At 37.5% G+C, this 19,381-nt stretch overlaps 1 protein-coding gene across 2 annotated transcripts in view; it reads right to left on the bottom strand.

Moving 5' to 3' along the window:
• Positions 1–645: 645 nt before the first annotated feature.
• LOC124554926 (26S proteasome non-ATPase regulatory subunit 2) overlaps positions 646–19,381 on the bottom strand; it is a 124,946-nt gene continuing 106,210 nt past the window's right edge. For both annotated transcript variants that reach the window (XM_047128618.1, XM_047128619.1), the window contains exons 14-16: positions 18,059–18,264; positions 7,731–7,849; positions 646–1,341 (exon numbers count right to left, since the gene is read on the bottom strand). In XM_047128618.1, the coding sequence (XP_046984574.1) occupies positions 1,159–1,341; positions 7,731–7,849; positions 18,059–18,264 (508 nt within the window). In that variant the 3' untranslated portion in view covers positions 646–1,158. The remainder of the gene's footprint in view (positions 1,342–7,730; positions 7,850–18,058; positions 18,265–19,381) is intronic.

Here is a 19,381-nt window from a genome sequence, read left to right as displayed (position 1 = left end):
TTCCACACATGATATAGATGCAAGTGAAATGCTTAAGAAGGAACACAGGTACGAGCTTGCAGTGACAACAAGGAAGAAGAAGGAAAAAGAAGGGCACTGTGTCGAGTTTCGCTGCTGCTAGGCAAGGAATTAATAGTGTCAGGTATTTCTTTTCTATTTTAATGTAGATGACTCAATCCTCGCTTAGTGTCAACCAGCTGGAGTGACGATTTCTTTCACTGCAATATTCTTGAAGGACTAAACAAGACTACTACTTTTCTTTTTCTTTTTTTTCTTTTCAAATAAGAGATATGTTCCGTGACAAGTATAAAAATTGTATACTTACTGCATTTAATATGTAGCACATGATATTGGTAATTTTGTAATTAAGCACTTATATCACCAAAAAATGCTTGAATTATGATTCTGGGTCACTCTTTTCATGTACGCTGGGGCAAAACCTCTTTTAAGGAAAAAAAATAATTGGATCCCCAGAGTCCTATTAAAAAGGGGTTTTACTGTAATTTTGTTAATATTTCATTAAAATTTAAGCATTTTACTAACAGCAAACATGTGGACTGACTTACTCCTAAAAATATCTCAAAAATTAAATCAAATCAGTCACCAACAGAAAAACAATCACCAATTGAAAAATGGGTAATGAAATATTTTACAAGAATCAGTTTTATTATTACAAGCATCTCATTTACTTGCAAGAAGTTATAAATTAATGTACAAAACACTTATATTTATTTCCATTACTCTCACACAAGCAAGTCACACCAGTTACTTTAAGTAAATCTATAGATAATATTTGTCTTCTTTACAACAGTAGAGGCTTTTAACCACTCACACAAGCAACTCATGCCAAATACTTTTAGCAGCTCTACAGAAAACACTTTACTCTTCTTCACAACAGTGTGACCCTTAACCAAGAGGTTCAAATGAGCGACATATCTCAACTCATCTGCATCTTCAAATTTAGCAACAGAACCCTTTCCATGTCATGTTCACTGTAGTTGTGAAACACACATTGTGCCTTGCTCCTTATGAGACACAAATGTCACATCTCTCAAGATACTAAAAATCTTTGGCATGGCACATGGAGACACACTATATATCAAAATGCTTTTTCTCCATGAAACCAAAATTCCAAATAATAATCTTCACACAATCCATTTATGAACGGAAGTCTGGATTCTTCCTAAGAATCACGAAACCCTCCATAATTGGTGTCAGAGGTATGTACTCTTCTGTTGCCAATTCTGCTCGTTCACCATACGCTAACAGAACTGGCGTTGTATGTGTCTGAAACCCAGTAATAGTCTTCGGTTTCCCTGCTTGACCCACAACATCCACAGCCTGAAATAAAATGGAAAATTATCACATTAATGGTTTACAAAGTTTGATTATAGATATATAAATGCTTTCAGCGCATCTAAACAGCTATTTTGTTTAAAGATAGTCATCGAAAAGGAAGGAACGAAGGAAGATTTAGTGTTTAACTTCCCACTGAAAGCATGGTCATTACAAACAGCGCAAGTTCCGAATACAAAAGGATGGGGAATGAAATTGGCTGTCCATTTTCATGGAGTCATTTAGGGGCATCGTGGAAAACCTAAATCTGGATGGTCGGACATGGATTTGGATCATTGTCCTCCCGAATGTGAGTCCGCTTTCCAAACATGGGTTCATGAAAGCATAAATTCTTCATTACAAAGTCATGAAATATTTAATTCTGGTTTCCATCGCTGTAGTCCCAGTATTTGTGGGATAGAGGAATATTACAGCTCTAGTAGGATATCTGCATTAGGACTGGTACTTAGACGCAGGGTTTCCAAAATTCATGGTTACAGTTCAGTTAGATTTATAACACTTTACGAGTTTTTCAGAGAAGCATCTCCTGGCACAATCAGTGAAAGCAAAAATTTTTTCTGATGGACCACAATGGAGGAAAAGCTAAGCTGCTGGACATAACAACTGCAGCAGGACACACTGGGAACACAACTACATGAATGTTCTCCAACTGGACCGTGCAGCACAAGCCACAACACAATATCATGATTGCTGTTTGCCCTGTGCACTGCAATATGTTAGGAACTATTACTTCACCTTCTTCAAATGTAATCAGTTATTGCAATGAAGGAAATCAAGTCTGAGGTACACTAGCAATTTGTCACACAGCAGACTGGCACAGGCAAGTGATGCAAAACACATGCCCCCTCATTTTAACATTTCTGCTGCTGAGTTCATGCTAGATGTGTACTTGCTGCATGTGACATAGCATGTCTAGTGCCAGTCCCTGCTATGCTGGTCATTTATGTTGCACAATGTGGCACACCTGCCTCTCTAAATTATCATCACTATTTTGTCTCTTTATTTATTTACTTACTGACAGTAACAAAACATTACATGAAGGAGGAAAATATTACATTTTATCATTTTTTTTAGGTACAGTACACATTTCAAAACATGGAATGATTAAAAATACTTGAAAAATGCTTTCCTTGTTAAGTACAAGGCATTTTCAGCTTCCGATCAGCAGTCTTTTGGTTTTGATCTCTTTGGTCACACTTCTCTCTAGAATTTCATGAATAGTCAGATGAAACTGTAACATTGATAAACTTTTTTCCCCATATGGAATTTGAAAGTAACATGCGAATCCCATACAAACATATATAAAGTGTGAAAGAAAAAAGTATTTTACACCACATAATAGTTTTTCAAATAAACTCAGTATTATGCTACAGTTGTCTAGTGCTCCCATCCCTGTAACCCAGCACACATTTTGGTTCAGTTTTCTGAGATAGCACTGGTGGCCCATTTTTCTAAATGTCATTTCGACAATACGATATGTGGACAATGTACGCACATCTCTTCATAACACTTCAGTGCCACTGGTATGATTGTTGAACTGATTTTCAGGTCTCCTCTCTGCAACTTGCATTAGAGTCTTTTATTAACGGGTGAATCAATTTTTTAACAACAACTGCTGATGCTCCACCCATTTGCTGCAATTACGTGATTTGTCCGATAGCCTGATACAATGAGACACACAGAGTCCTGTTGGAGCATATTCTGACTTGTCAGTGTTCAGAGACACTAGATTGAGATTGTGTTTCCTGTGTCTGTCATGAATCATGGATTTCGAAAAATGTGTGAATATTGAGTTCTGTTTCAAGTTTCAAAAAGTATCAAAGAAACACATGACATGTCAAAAATTGTGTATGGAGATAATGCTGTTAACTCTGAAGACTGTTTACGCGTGGTAAGAGCAATTTAAAAATGGAAATTACTCCGTAGAAGATGAGCAACGTTTGGGACATCCATTAACCCCAAAAACAGAAAAAATGTGCAAAAAGTGGCAAAAAAAAGAAATTGTTTAAACAGGCAAATAACTACTTGAGAGCTTACTGAGGTACCTAGCATCTTGTATGGGTCCATGCACAGCATTTTAATCAATAATTTGAAAGTGAGACGAATGAGTGCAAAATTTGTTGCCAGACGTTGAGTGATGAATAGAGGGAAAGGAAAATCATGTGTCAGTTTGGACAGAGTAAAAGGATTGTCTTCATTGAGATCTGGACTCCATGTAGAAATCTGTAAGAGGAAATGAAACTGAGGTCTATGGGTGTGGCCCTGAGACAAAACTCCAGACTTCCCAATGGAAAAGAAGTTAATATCCTCGCCCTAAAACAGGCGTGTCAGTCAAAATCGAATATCAAAGTCATGCTCGTGGATTTTTTGATACTGATGGTGCAGGGCGATAAGAGTTTGTTCCAAGGGGAACAACTGTAAATGCCAAATTTTAAAAGGATGTACTGCAACATTTGCGAAATGATGTACGTAGAAAGAGACCAGAAAAATGGGACATTGGGATAAGTGCATTGCTAGCAAAGGACAGTACTCTGAAGGAGATCAAATCAAATTCCACTTAGGCATATTATTTTGTTCCTAATACCATTGTTCACAGTACTTTTTGATCACACCTTGTAAATTGCATTACTTCTTGTGTTATGAAAATACTGGAATAGATTTGGAATTGTGTACCAGCTGTCTACATATAGGATGTGCCTTCATCCCAAATGAAGTTCCAGAAGTGTTATTGTATTGGTTAATTTTTCCCATCTAGCCTTCACTAGTTGTTATATCAGTCACTGCACCTGTGTAAAGTGAACAATCAGTATATATTCTGTTCCACAGCAGCACAGAACAAACAGTTAAACTACAAAGTGACTTATTTTTTATGGAATGTACTGCTTGAAAGCCAGATGCCCTCACAACAGGCAGAGGCTTTCAACAATAAACTTATTTTTAAATGGTTTAAGAGCACATCTGAACCTTCCTTTTACCCACCCAGCAACTGACTGTATCTTGAACAGCCTGTTCCCTTGAGGAAGAATGTCATCACAAAGGTGTAGAATATGGTGGAACAACAGATATTAGCTTACCAAAAATTGGAGCATGGAGAAGAGAATCTCTTTGTCCTCTACTATCAATATGTATAGTTCAACATCTCCATTCCTGACACAACAGGGTTCCTGCCAAGAAACAATACATTTCATGCATATTTGTATCTCTCTAGACATTAAACAACTGTTTCCTTGATTGTCAACATTCTACACACTGTATTTATGATACTTGACAGTCTCTTCTTCCCCCCCCCCCCCCCTCAGCTATTTGTAAGTGTGAAACTTACACCAGATTTTTATGAATCAATGTTGAGTGTTACAGGACGCAGTTCCCTTCCCACCTACTAAAAACTGTCGACAGGCTGAAGGGTAACTCTGTCTGTTCCATCACCATCATTAGTTTCATAGTTTCACTCCAGGAAGTTCAGCACAGTAAATACAAAGAACTATTTTCTTGGTCCTATCATCATCAGAAGACCAAGGAAAATTAAATTCTTCCTCACTATCACTGATCATAAGTAACATTTCTACTTCCTCATCTGGCAAACTGAGTAGCACATGTATGAACAGCTTCCTAAACATTCCTGCACTGTAATTCTGGCGAAAGGTATGAAAGAAAATGAATAAAGCTATTTCTACCACTTATGAACAATACAGTAGTGGGAATTAGTATAAAGGCAGGCTTCATATGGAAGTAATACACAGTGTCTGAAGTGTATATGTATTGAATTTACTTTAAAAGTAGTAGATACATATCAAAACAATCATGACAGAGTTACATAGTTTCTTTCATAACATAAGTAACAAAATAAAGCATTTGCAACTCCTGGATGGAAAATGGTATTTGCTGTCCTGTTGTGTTATTGCACTGTTAGTACTTTGTCCAACTTCTGTTCTTCCTGATTACCTCAAAAATTCTCTTTGACACTGATTTTGTTAGGATTTGTGGTTCTTGCAGTGAAATTGTTGCCCACTCTTCTCATATTGCTCTTCAGTTCACATACAGCCTCGAATTGCCTTCCACTGCAACAAAAACGCCTTGCAAATATTCCCCATTGGTTTTTCACAGGGTTCAAACCAAGTCTATGTTCTGCACAGTGGAAGAAATCACTATCTTTATCTTCAAACCACTTTTCTGTTCTACAGAAACCTGCACAGATGAATCTTTGTTGAAAAAGGACTTTCATCCCATATGTCCTCACACATTATAACCCAGTCTGTGTTTAGCATCTCAGTGTACATATTACAGTTCATTCCAATGTTCACCCAAGCAATGTGTGATTTATCTTTACAGCAGAATGCACTCCGAATAATAACACTTCCACCACCAAAATTTCTGCACACCCATTCTTACCTGCTAAACTACTTCTCATCACTGTAGATCACTTTATCCCATTCACAACTCCACGTCATATGTTTTTCAGCAAATTTCAATCTAGCTTGTTAATGTTTGGGTGTTACAGCAGGTTTCTGCAATCATTTCTAGAATGCAAGATGTCTTCATTTGACAAAATCTGTTGTACACATCTGGCAGTTACTGGCAACTGTAAATCAACAACAAGTTGGGAAGAATAACAGCTTATGGCTCTTGCTTGGTGCAGAAGTAATCATTTCAATGTCTCAGATAATTTTTTACTTTGCCCACATTTTCCATTCTGTCCATACTGTGTGCTGAATCTAATGAAACCATAAATCACTGTACTTGAATCGTTCAACTTCTTGGTGATTCGATGATTAGAGAGGCCCATTGCCTTCTATGCACCAATTTTTGTTTTCCATCACATGAAATGTGGCTATGTCACAATTGTGATTTATGTACACAATATGCACTGTCACTAATATTATATGTTTCCTATCTGTAGGAAAGACACCTACGTACACACTAACACTGCACAGAGCTGACTGCCTTTACACCAAGTTCCACCATCTAACACCTGCATTGTTGATGTCTTGTTATATACTGTACTCCTGAAATCAAATGTGATACCATTTGACTGCATCTGTCAGTTACTGGATCTTGTATTACTGAATGCACACTGTACGCAACAATTCCAACTGATAATGTTAATTTTCCTATAAATAACAATGCCTTTATACTGATTTTCACTACTGTAGTAATGCTGTTACTAATATGACTAATAACTGCTTGAAGCTCTTCTGTGAGTAAAACACAAACACATCCATGGCTTCATCTGCGTACACATACAGCACATAAATTGTGCATCTCTCTCTGTCCATCCCCTGCTCCCTTCTCTTCGTCTGTCCCTCTTCTTCTCTCACTATCTGTCCATTTCATCCCCCCCCCCCCTTTCACCACCCCTCTCCTCCTGCCCCCCCCCCCCTTCCTCAGCCATGGCCATCTGCACATACACCCCATGGAACACGTACCAATACTACCGGCACAACCCACTGGTCATGCTGGGAAGCCTAGATGTCATATGTTGCCATCTTTTTCACCACACTTACTCTCACCCCTATTGAGGTGAGATGGTTCTTACATTCACAGTACGTCTTTCCAAACAAATAGTATGTGTACCAAATGCTGGTTATATATATTCAGAAGCAGTTAAAAGGTTAAATTACAGGCGATGTTAGTAGCACATGTATGACAGAGTGCTTGTGAGTTTGATGTATCAAAAGCAGTTGTGATTAAGTTGACGTTAAATACCTTAACAGAGAGATTTAGTAAATGTCATGGTTTTGTAATACCTTCCATGCTGCAATTTATCATTTTTCTATCAAAAGTCATGTATGCAATAATCATAATAAAAATTAGTGTCCTTGTCTGGTCTGGTTGAGAATCTTGCGAATCAACAGAATAAAATTTGAGAAAAGTTGGATTTTGTAGCTCAAAGTTTTTAGTTAACAGTTCAGAAGATTCTTTTAGTATGTATTGATCAACAAGAAGCACACCTTCCTGTACACACCAAAACTGTTATACTTTATCAACATTTTTCTTTAGTTAACTGCAGTTATCTATAGCTATAGTGGCCGAAATGAACTGACCATGGTATACTAACAAATGCTATCGAATCAAGGAAAAATTATGTTGTGTCACATAGCCAAAGAACCCAGTTCTAAATATTATTAAAATTGTTTACTGAAACATTTACTAAGATACCTATTGTTCCAATTAGGTCCTAAAGTTTTGATAAGCAGTTTAAAATATTTTCCACAGAGTGCCACATTGTGAAAGCACAATACAGTCAAAAATATTCTTAACTAAGCACTACATTCAGGCTCTATTTACAGTATTTTACTGAAAATAAATTCTAGCTTAACAAGTTGAATATTAGTTTTCAAAATATCACATCAGCGATGGAAACTCTAGGTGCTTACCAGACCAACTCTAACAGCAACAGGCAGTGGATTCAGCTCTTCATCAAATGTAACAAGCATCCTTGGCTGCATTGCTGCTGCTAATGTAAACAGCACATAGTGAGATCGTCCAAGGATTACTGGAAATTTAATGTTTGAAATTAGTTGTTATATACTGAATGAGAATGTCAAGCAATCAAGACCACACAGAAAATCATTTAGGCTCTCTCGGTTTGGAGGTAGTTTCTGCTTATGGTGCTTTTCAGTTCAGGTAATAGAAATTTTATCAATATAGGAAATAAGATACAGTTGAATTTAAAATAATTACAGACCGAAGGTACATACTTCTGCAAGAAAGGAAATAGTATTAGTCATATGCTCATTTACTTCAGCAGTTGTGTACGAATATATAGTGGAAATGAAAGTCACTATGGGTGGATATACCAGAAAACAAATATTCCAGCAAAACACCTGGGTTTTAATGCACAGCAATGCACTTGTGCATGGCCTCCTAGGCAATTGCTAGCCTCAAAGTTGATTGATGTGATACAATACCTACATTCTAAATCAGGTAAAATTTGACACTCTTGATTCCAGTCCTAAATATACTGAAATATTTTTCTTTACAAGAATTGTCTAATCACTACTCTTATCTTTGATCACATACCTGACAAATGTAAATGGCAAACTAGTTGAAGCTGGATACTTCAACTTAGGTTGTCGCATTGTTTAGTGGTCTTGCTGCATCCGTATTTTTGTCACTGACAATACAATGTAAAATCAAGTAAAATGTTGCTTGAATCTTCTTAAAATATTAAAAGTAAGCCTCTTCTTTAAATACAAAACCTGTCTACTACTATATATATCACTGGAGCTGGATAAATATCTTTGTGATGCTCTCATACTTTCTAAAAAACTCGTGGAACACACAGATCTCTTTTCAATCTCTACATCGCCCATCAGTCTTAACTAGTAAAGATTCCAGACTTACACGCAGTTCCCAACAGCTAGTTGAATCTCTCAGTCTGGCATCTACCTTCCCTACAATTAGTTTTATATTGGTTGTGCTACTTTAAGCTAATCCAGATGAAAGTTTCTAGATATTTAACAACTGCAACTGTTTCCAGGTATTTATAACTACTTGTATAATAGGTCTTTCTACCTATTTATGCACAACACATTACATATGTTACATTGAAGGTCAACAGCAAATTCCTGCTCCATGAGTCAAGCCTTCACAGGTTATGTTGTAGCTCACTAACAGTTCACAGCACTGCTAGTTCCTTAGTAACACCATCATAATCATGAAAAGTCTCACACAGCCTATAATATTATTTAGCAAGTTACACACACACACACACACACACACACACACACACACACACACACACACACCAAATATGAATAGTAATGGCCTTTTAACATTACCTAAGGGTGACTTGACGACAGTTCAATATCAGAAAATCTCTCTCCAATAAGTATGAGGTGCTTAGTTCTATCTCCACCGGAGTCCCCATTTAATTACAAAGCTGTTCTGTAAGCTCTTATTTCGCTCACCAGGGGATACTGAGGAACTGCACTGAACACTCTCCAGAAGAAAAGGAATATGACCTCAACCTGTATGCTAATATCTACTGCCTTCTGGAGCTCATTTACAAACACAGCAAGCTGAGGTTTGAAGGATTGATGTTTGCAGAATACATGTGGATTCCTGAAGAGGACAATTTATGTTTGTAAGGTGCATACAACAAATTCTATGACTCTCTAATAGAATGAGGTCAGCAATATAGATTTGTAGCAACTTGCATTTGCCCAATGCAGTTAACAGTTGTTGCTACAGCAAAGGCATCTTATCACATCCAGGAGCCTTTCTTCAGGTGAGTGAGTTTAGCCGATTTTTCTATTTTACAATCACCTATCTCCATTTCTGTAATTGTGATGATTGTGTGATGACTGAGAAGAGAAACTGCAGTACGATTTTCCATAATGAAACAATTCTTGTAGGCAGAATTCAGTATTTTGATCTTTCACCATCCTATGTTTTAATGTCATTATGCTTTTACCAACTTTATGAAATACAAAAAATTAAGATTTCTCATTTGACTGATGCATAAAATTTCACTTTTGAATTCACTGAATGGTTTTTGTATTGCTCTTGTTATGATAATTTTGGCTTCGCTCATCAACACAGCTTTGACTTCATTAAAATTTGTGATGAAGCTATCTTTGCTTCCGTAACAACTTTCTAACACAGCAGCTCTGTTTAATTCCTCACAGCATTTCATGGCACATGCATGCACAAGGAAACTGTAGAATACCCTTGAATTTTATCCACTGATAGTCCAAAGTTTCAGCTGCAGGGGCAGTTAATCTACAACTTGTTTGTCATTGTACTTGTTAAGCAGAAATATTTTCTTATCTTTTTTTAACAGTCTTCAAAAAACTGTAGTATATGATGCAATCTCAGCATTATGATCATCAATTCCTTGCTCTATTTTAACTGAATTCAAATGTTTGTATCTTTTAGTTACTAGGAGATCTAGGACGTTTGGGTCTTTAACCATTTTTGTTCAGGAATCTTCAGAAAAGACATTTATAACAGTCCCAAACAAGTTTCTGTCCCTGGCACATATTATACACTGCAGAGTTGAAATATCTACCACATCAAGCTCAGGAAATTTGAGTACTGTACTCTCCAAGTTTTCTCTGAAATGTTCTGCCACTGCAGTTCCCAAGACAAGTGATCTACAAATCATTTTTGACCCACCTTTGATGCATACAAAATTATTACACATTTGGAATCTGTAATGACTCCATTAGAAATGATTGTATATTTATAGCAATAAATATGCCACCATCACCTACAACACACTTATCTTCACAATATACGAGGGCAGTTCAATAAGTAATGCAACACATTTTTTTTCTCGGCCAATTTTGGTTGAAAAAAACCGGAAATTTCTTGTGGAATATTTTCAAACATTCCCGCTTCGTCTCATATAGTTTCATTGACTTCCGACAGGTGGCAGCGCTGTACGGAGCTGTTAAAATGGCGTCAGTAATGGATGTGCGTTGCAAACAACGGGCAGTGATCGAGTTTCTTTTGGCGGAAAACCAGGGCATCTCAGATATTCATAGGCGCTTGCAGAATGTCTACGGTGATCTGGCAGTGGACAAAAGCACGGTGAGTCGTTGGGCAAAGCGTGTGTCATCATCGCCGCAAGGTCAAGCAAGACTGTCTGATCTCCCGCGTGCGGGCCGGCCGTGCACAGCTGTGACTCCTGCAATGGCGGAGCGTGCGAACACACTCGTTCGAGATGATCGACAGATCACCATCAAACAACTCAGTGCTCAACTTGACATCTCTGTTGGTAGTGCTGTCACAATTGTTCACCAGTTGGGATATTCAAAGGTTTGTTCCCGCTGGGTCCCTCGTTGTCTAACCGAACACCATAAAGAGCAAAGGAGAACCATCTGTGTGGAATTGCTTGCTCGTCATGTGGCTGAGGGTGACAATTTCTTGTCAAAGATTGTTACAGGCGATGAAACATGGGTTCATCACTTCGAACCTGAAACAAAACGGCAATCAATGGAGTGGCGCCACACCCACTCCCCTACCAAGAAAAAGTTTAAAGCCATACCCTCAGCCGGTAAAGTCATGGTTACAGTCTTCTGGGACGCTGAAGGGGTTATTCTGTTCGATGTCCTTCCCCATGGTCAAACAATCAACTCTGAAGTGTATTGTGCTACTCTTCAGAAATTGAAGAAACGACTTCAGCGTGTTCGTAGGCACAAAAATCTGAACGAACTTCTCCTTCTTCATGACAACGCAAGACCTCACACAAGTCTTCGCACCCGAGAGGAGCTCACAAAACTTCAGTGGACTGTTCTTCCTCATGCACCCTACAGCCCTGATCTCGCACCATCGGATTTCCATAAGTTTGGCCCAATGAAGGACGCAATCCGTGGGAGGCACTACGCGGATGATAAAGAAGGTATTGATGCAGTACGACGTTGGCTCCGACATCGACCAGTGGAATGGTACCGTGCAGGCATACAGGCCCTCATTTCAAGGTGGCGTAAGGCAGTAGCATTGAATGGAGATTACGTTGAAAAATAGTGTTGTGTAGCTAAAAGATTGGGGAATAACCTGGTGTATTTCAATGCTGAATAAAACAACCCCTGTTTCAGAAAAAAAATGTGTTGCATTACTTATTGAACTGCCCTCGTATATGTCAATCAAAATTGGAGATTTTGTTACCATTTACTTACGGTTTTATTGATATTTCTGTTCCTACTTCAATGTAGCCATTGTTAGCATTAATGAGTAAGACTAATTCTACGACCTTACTATGATCACTCTCAAGGTTTCCTAACACAAAGTCTAGATCATCTTTTTCTTAGCTGGAATTACAAATGTTCTCCTCTGTAATTAATCAAGCTGATATATTTCCAAACCAGACTTCACATATATGTCTCATCACTAGATCTATGGAGGGCTTTCTGACGTATGAAAACCACATGTGCACAACACACATTAGACTACATTACAAAACTTTTCTACTCATAAGTAACATTTTGTAATTTCTAACAACAAAAAGCTTAGAAACTGTATATTGGCAACTGACGATGTTGCAGCCTCTTTAAATGTCTTTCTGGTACCACAATCATCCATATTATTATTATAATGCCTCATAATCTACAATTATTTTTTACAAAAAGAGAAAACTCAATGCATTAATACAATGAGTATTAGGTTTCAAGCTCCCCCTATTGATCAGTTGAATAAATGGTTCTCGGGAGTCCAATCAGATATGATTCTGTAATTCCCAAAATGAAAAAGGTAGATTCAAAATCATCGGTCCCATACACAGGGATATAGCACACAAGATGACAGCCAGCAATTTCTCTGCTCCATTTCGTGTGTAGCAACAATCCAAATTTCTACCAATGCAGCTACTATGTGGTGCCGAGACTGAGATCCAAGTAACAGTAGCTGGGAGCAGCAGAAATGGCAGCCAAACAGGCAAGTACAGAAGGTATCCTCTGCATATTTGCTACAAACTCACTCATTGCAATATACTAGCCTCAGCTCACCCAGCAGTCAGAAATGTGAAGATTTTAGGCCACAGTGTATTTCCTTCAACACCCATCCATCAGCCTTTGCTACCCAACAATTAGTGCAACAAAGTATCATCAATTACTGAACATTATGAAGCTATATGCATGTTCACCACATAAAACATGTCAGCTGTAGGGGTCTGTTTCACAGTTATTTTGGTACGATGCAACTTGGACTGCAAAATTATGCTGCGACATCAGTGTGTTGGCAGAACTGATGTTTGCATCCTAGTTGCCACAGCGGCTATTCAACTTTTCTGTTGGTTCTTACTACAGGTACACCCCGCATTGCTGCAATAAACCCACTGTTAATTATGACATGGCCAATGGAGACCTGACGGCAGGAATGGTTTAAGGTCTCACAGAGTCTGAACACTGATGAAATGCAGGGCACAAAAGAAGCCATTTGTAGGCCTATTCACATTTTTAAAACTTTTTGTTTTACTTCCATTCAAAATATGAATATAGTGCTTCATAAAACTTCGCAAGCTAGTCACTGTTCCAGCTTTGTACAATGACTCACATTACTGGCAACAGATAGTTGCCTGTTACTGTAGGCATCAAACTGTACAGACTATCTCGAAACCAACTTATACAGACTATCTTAAAATTTATCATGAACTATTACAACTCACGTTAAAAACCAGAATGCTCTGTACCATAAATTTATAAAGCTTAAGTCTCAGGACAGACCAAAATTTGCAACAAACACCACAGGAAGAACCAATGCTAATACATTGTGACAGACTGCTTAGGAAACCCTGATCTATGAAATGTTTAGTCGGGGAAGCTGGATACCTAACACTACTACATTCAGTAGGAAAAAGTGAATGCAATACTATATCTGAATGGGTTAAACATTAAAACACACATAAAAAGTTCACAGAGTTGCACTGAAACATAGTAGACCATACCTACTGTAAAGACACGCTGGATGAATTTAAAATTAGTGAAAGATACATAAAAAAAGGAATCACAAAACAGCACTACAGTGGCTAAATTGTCACTAACTGTAATACATATAAATTTTGGTTATCAAACTGTTTTGCTTAGTAGGACTTCATCATTTACTGTGAAGGTACAGCAACAAATGATTTTTAGGCCACCTTTGTTAACAATGTAAAGCAAACAGATTCTGTGCACAGTACTGTGATGTAAGTTCTTAATTATGCACAGCAGACCAGAGTGGAACATAAACATTGAAAGAAAATATCTGTGCCAGTTTGTAACACATAGAATACGGTTTAATAAAGCACTCACAAAAACTGTATTTGTCAAATGTTCAAAAATCCACACAATCTTATGCCAATTACCTATTATTTCTAGCTCTGTACAACCATGCACATTTAAAGTCATATTCCTAGACAGTGTTATAACTTTCAAAACCGGAAATGATTAATTTTCTCCAAAAAACTGGGCAGTGAGGCCACGAGACCTTTAGTATGCACTGCCTGGTGACCAAACAAGACAGATTCCAAGCAGCAGTGAGTTAAAATTGGACTCTGCTGATCATATACTCAGCATTGTGGATAGACATCACTTGTTTGGTAAAATACTCCCGAAAGAAGGTGCTTGAGGAAAAACACAAGTTGTCTGATAAGTTTCAAATTTGTATTAAAATAGAGCATAATTTAAGGAGCACGACTACTGACAAACACGATTAATGTAATAGTTTTATTCTAAGTTCCAAATATACTCATTATGCAATTGTTTGATGACAGCTACCTGCGTGATCAGTGTCACATATTTTGTAGAAACATTACAAGAGCCACATGCTCAATATGAGAGCGAAGACAAGAAATTCTCACGTAGGCATGTAAATGATATTTTGTTTTTGTTATGTTAGTACATGTTACAAACACCAGAAGTAAAGTATTGAATTTTATCTGCAGACTGATTTGTTTATATTGCACACATTTTAAGCAGCAGAATTAGTGCTCTCTCTCTCTCTCTCTCTCTCTCTCTCTCTCTCTCTCTGCAAGTCTGCTCCTTGATTTTCTACAGTTAGGAAGTAGGTGACTGAACTCAAACGTGCTTTTACTTCTCTTTAAAATGATCCATGACAATAATGATTTCCCGGAACTGTGACCACAGATTAAAACACCGAGAAATTGCACACTTCAATCATCAATTTACGGTGCATAAAACAGCTGAACACATAAGTACACCAGAAGAAGAAATACAGGTTATTTTACATAAAAAAATAATGAAAAAAACTTTGTGCACAATGGCTGTTATATTTTTTCAACGCTGACAAAAAGCAAATTCATGCACAAGCAGGACTTTGAAATAGTTTCACATTCAACCTATTTTACAGATGTGACTCCAGTAATGTGCGAACCATTTTAAAAAGAATTTAAGCAATACTGTGCATTGATCCACTGGATGAGATGCACAGCTACTATTTATGGAAATTAAATGGCAATGAAAGCCGAATAAAAAGTAGGCCAAACACCATAGCTAGTGTTTACTAGGATGCAAGAGGGATTCTTCTCCTTACTGATTGCCTTGCAAAAGGTAAAATAATAACAAAATAATGACTGATAGGTATTACAAAAATCTTCTCTATCAATGGGGTGTGGAAGAAAATTACACATGAAGATCCATGGATTGCATCCCAAGCAATGCATCAATACGCAAAGGTGTTTTGGAAACTGGGGAAATCGGGTATTTGGAAGCTTAGGGAGGTTATAGCGAAGGGCATACTTTCCAGAATCATATTTTGTAGACAGAATACACTCACTGGAAACACACCTGACAAAATGAATTGATGTAAAATAGGACCACATCAATAAAGAAGTCTTTCACTGCCACAGCAAGAAATTTTCAAGCTGACCCTTACACAAAATTTTTTGTAAAAGGGAATTATCCAAACACGTTATATTTTCTATCAAATTATTATTTATCAAACTCAGCAAGCTGTTGCGTCTCATGAGGGGCTACAAGATTCATTTAATTCTGTGCCTATTAAGGATTTTGCTGGTTCTTCTAGAGATGTCAATAAACATGGCAAGTATGCCATTTTCATTTTATTCATCATATGAATTCCACTGCCACTCTCGTAATTAGATGATGAGTGATGAGAGATGGTGAGATGGACAGTATGTTGCAAATAATCAAAAAAGAACAAAGTGCAAGAGTATTACTAGCATTACATTTGAGAATATTACTGAATATGTTACTTTATTCAGGGTATTGGGTGAATAGTACTAACTAATGCTGTCATCAGTTCAACTGGTTCACTATTCAGGCTTCACAAGAAGATGCACCATCAAGATTAACAGTGCTTTATCAACACTGTGTGTTTTTATGTATCCAACTATATGTACAATTCTTTTAAATATTTCACTGACTGACCCAGCTGTCTTCATCAAGTGTTGTAGCTAATTGCCCTGTGTGTGCTTATGGCCCAGACAGCAACTATACTGTTTCAGCTATTTGGATGATGGCAGAGTTTCATGATAATTAAGTAGCAAGTTAAACCTTTGCAACTTTTGTCACTGACACATTTCTTCGAGAATGCGATGACTGAAAAGGAAAATGTTACATCAAAGCTCCTCACTGATATAATGAAAGAAATTATACAAAGCACTCACCACGTTTGAACAGGGTCATCTTCAACAAGATTTAATATTACTTTAATAGAGTGGCTCTGTCATATTATCTAGAAACAGCTTGTCTTGGCCATGACCAACATGTCTAGCAAGGTGGCACAGAAGTTAGGACAATGGACTCATATTTGGGAGAAAGAATGCTCAAAAACATAGGTAGCTATCCTGATACAGATGTGCCTAATCACTTCAGGCAAATGATAGGGTCTTTTATCAAAAGGATTATGGCCAATTTCCCATCCCATTCCTGTTTAAGTTTAGGCATCATCTGTAAGTAAATCAATCAATCTGTAAGTAAATCAATGCTGACAAGATGTCAAACTCTGATCAAATGACTTGACTGGCAAAGCCCTCAGGAAAAACTTGGCTTTTTGTAAGACAAGTTCACCTTAAGCAAACACTGTTACATGTTTACCTGAACGAGTGGCTGTTCTGTCATGACTAGGGAGTACCAAGGATCTCACCCTATCATAAACAATAAACATGATGTCACACATTTCCTTGTTAAATATTTTGTATTACTGCTGGGTCTTTTAATAGGCAAATGTAACCCCTAAATCTAGAACGTGAAGGCTTTTGTAAGTCACAGGAAAATGTGGTTATTAGAATTTTTAAATTTCCTCGTCAGCGAAAAAGTGGAATCCCTTTTTTTAAGTATCCTTAGTACATATGTTTGAGGAGGATGTTTTAGAATTATTCAAATGGCTCTAAGCACTATGGGACTTAACATCTGAGGTCATCAGTCCCCTAGACTTAGAACTACTTAAACTTAACTAACCTAAGGACATCACAACCTGCGACCGTAGCAGCAGCAGGGTTCCAGACTGAAGTGCCTAGAACCGCTCTGTCACAGTGGCCGGCTTTAGAATTATTCAGATATATATCAGCTTATACACACTTTTATCTTCTTCTTATTCTTCATTATTATTATTATTATTATTATTATTATTATTATTATTACTACAACAACTAACTCTACTACTGTGATTCTTCAGTTTCTCTCGGTGTATTTCTTGCTCGAACAGTCCACGGGTGTACTGCCGGTCCATAGTGTCCAACGGACACAATATTTCGGCAGTCAGACATGTCGCCATTGTCAGGCTATTGAAACTCGTACCAGGGATGGACTCATCAACCAAGATTACGGCTACAACCTCAGCAGGGCATGGGAACCAGCATTGAGTCTAATTAAAAAGACGCTCAGCAAAGGAAACGAATGGGCAACTAGGGTGGATGAGGCAATTACACCGACGCCACCACAGACGTCGATGCCAGCATCTCACCGACACGCTGATGCATGGGCGCGCAGAGAACGCCTCGCGAGGGGAGAGGATTTAAGATGGCCACCCACCCTCAGGCCTGATGATGGCGACATGTCTAATCACCAAAATATTGTGCCCGTTGGACACTACGGACCGGCAGTACACTCGTGGACTGTTCGAGCAACTCTACTACTACTATAGTTACAGCTACTATTGTCATAATACTGTAATCAGTTTTTGTATAATACGAAAACTATTACTATTGGATACATTTAACTTTCAATTAAACAACAAAAGAAATTTATAATTGCTTTTAAGTCTCAATAACTAAATGTACATGTGAAAGAACACTTACTGTTTTTGACATCAAGGAATCCAACTAGAGTAGCAAGCAATCCAGCAAGTGCTACTGGGCTTAACAACTGACGATCACTGTGGTAAGGACTGAGAGTTAATGTGCCCTTACCAAGATGAGTCAAGCCCTGCGCTATGCGGACCATGAAGAGATTATTGGGATCTTTCCCATGGAATTGGGCCAATTGACGTAACATTGCGCTAAGCCTGAAACAGTTCCTTCATGTATTTTCAGATACTCATAAAATCACAAACTACATTAATTTACCAGTATTAACAGTGGTTGAGTTGCATGGTTGTGGATTAAATCATGGAGAGAAAAAAGAAAAACAGCACACAACCATTTTTTTATATAACTTGATTTATGCCAATGTGCATTTCAGGTTTCTAGATGCAGAATAAAAGTCAGTGTAGCATTCAAAATACAGTTGAATAAAAATGTAGTGCTGATGATAACATAAATGTATTACATCAACTGGAGATGGATGAAGACCTGAAACAAATCTCGGCATAAATAGAGTTATACAGGAAACAGCTAGCTGTTGCATTTCTTGATTAAGTAAAAAAAAAAATACTGTCAGAAAATTAAAGATCAACCTATATCAATGTAAGCAATTGAGATCTGCCAAAAAAATTGGCAGTAGGGTGGACAGTAACAACAACAGCGCAACTTCCAGGATTCTCAATACTTCATTTGGGTGTATGTGAAAGGCAAGGGAGTGGGGAGGCAAAAATTAGAGAACAGTTGTAAATACAAGAGATTATCACAAGTGACCTGCCTTTCTCTAGCTGTATGTTTAAAGGGAAAGGGGGGGGGGGGGGAATAAATGAATGAATGACACAAATGTGTTTGTTGCACATTATTTAACTTATTGTTAACCAATTTTCAGTTTATGTGGACATCGATAAACAGCAACTGACCTTACTTATCAAAGACTAAAGCATAATGATGAAAAATGTTTGACATAAGAATGAAGTCAATATCTGTGTTGGAAAATTTGCAGAATCAAATTTATCTTTAATAGAATAGATTCAAATTATGTAAAACAGAGTGATAAAATGAAATTAATCTTTTAATGAAGGAATACTCATTACAAAAGTGCAAATATCAGGGCAGGTTTACTAAATGTACAGGGTGTCATAGGAGGAATGGTCAATATTCAGATATTTGACTGGAATGATCATTTGAAGTAAAACAGTCTTGTAAACATGGACTCTAAAATGCATACCTTAAGAGCTATGACCACTACTTCGATACTGTGAAAAAAATCTCTCCTATCGCATACTCTTTGCTTTCCATATTTTGAGAGGAGGTAGTATGGAC

Source organism: Schistocerca americana, chromosome X (assembly GCF_021461395.2).
Source record: "Schistocerca americana isolate TAMUIC-IGC-003095 chromosome X, iqSchAmer2.1, whole genome shotgun sequence".
Classification (NCBI taxonomy): domain Eukaryota; kingdom Metazoa; phylum Arthropoda; class Insecta; order Orthoptera; family Acrididae; genus Schistocerca; species Schistocerca americana.
This window is presented reverse-complemented; position numbering and strand designations above follow the sequence as displayed.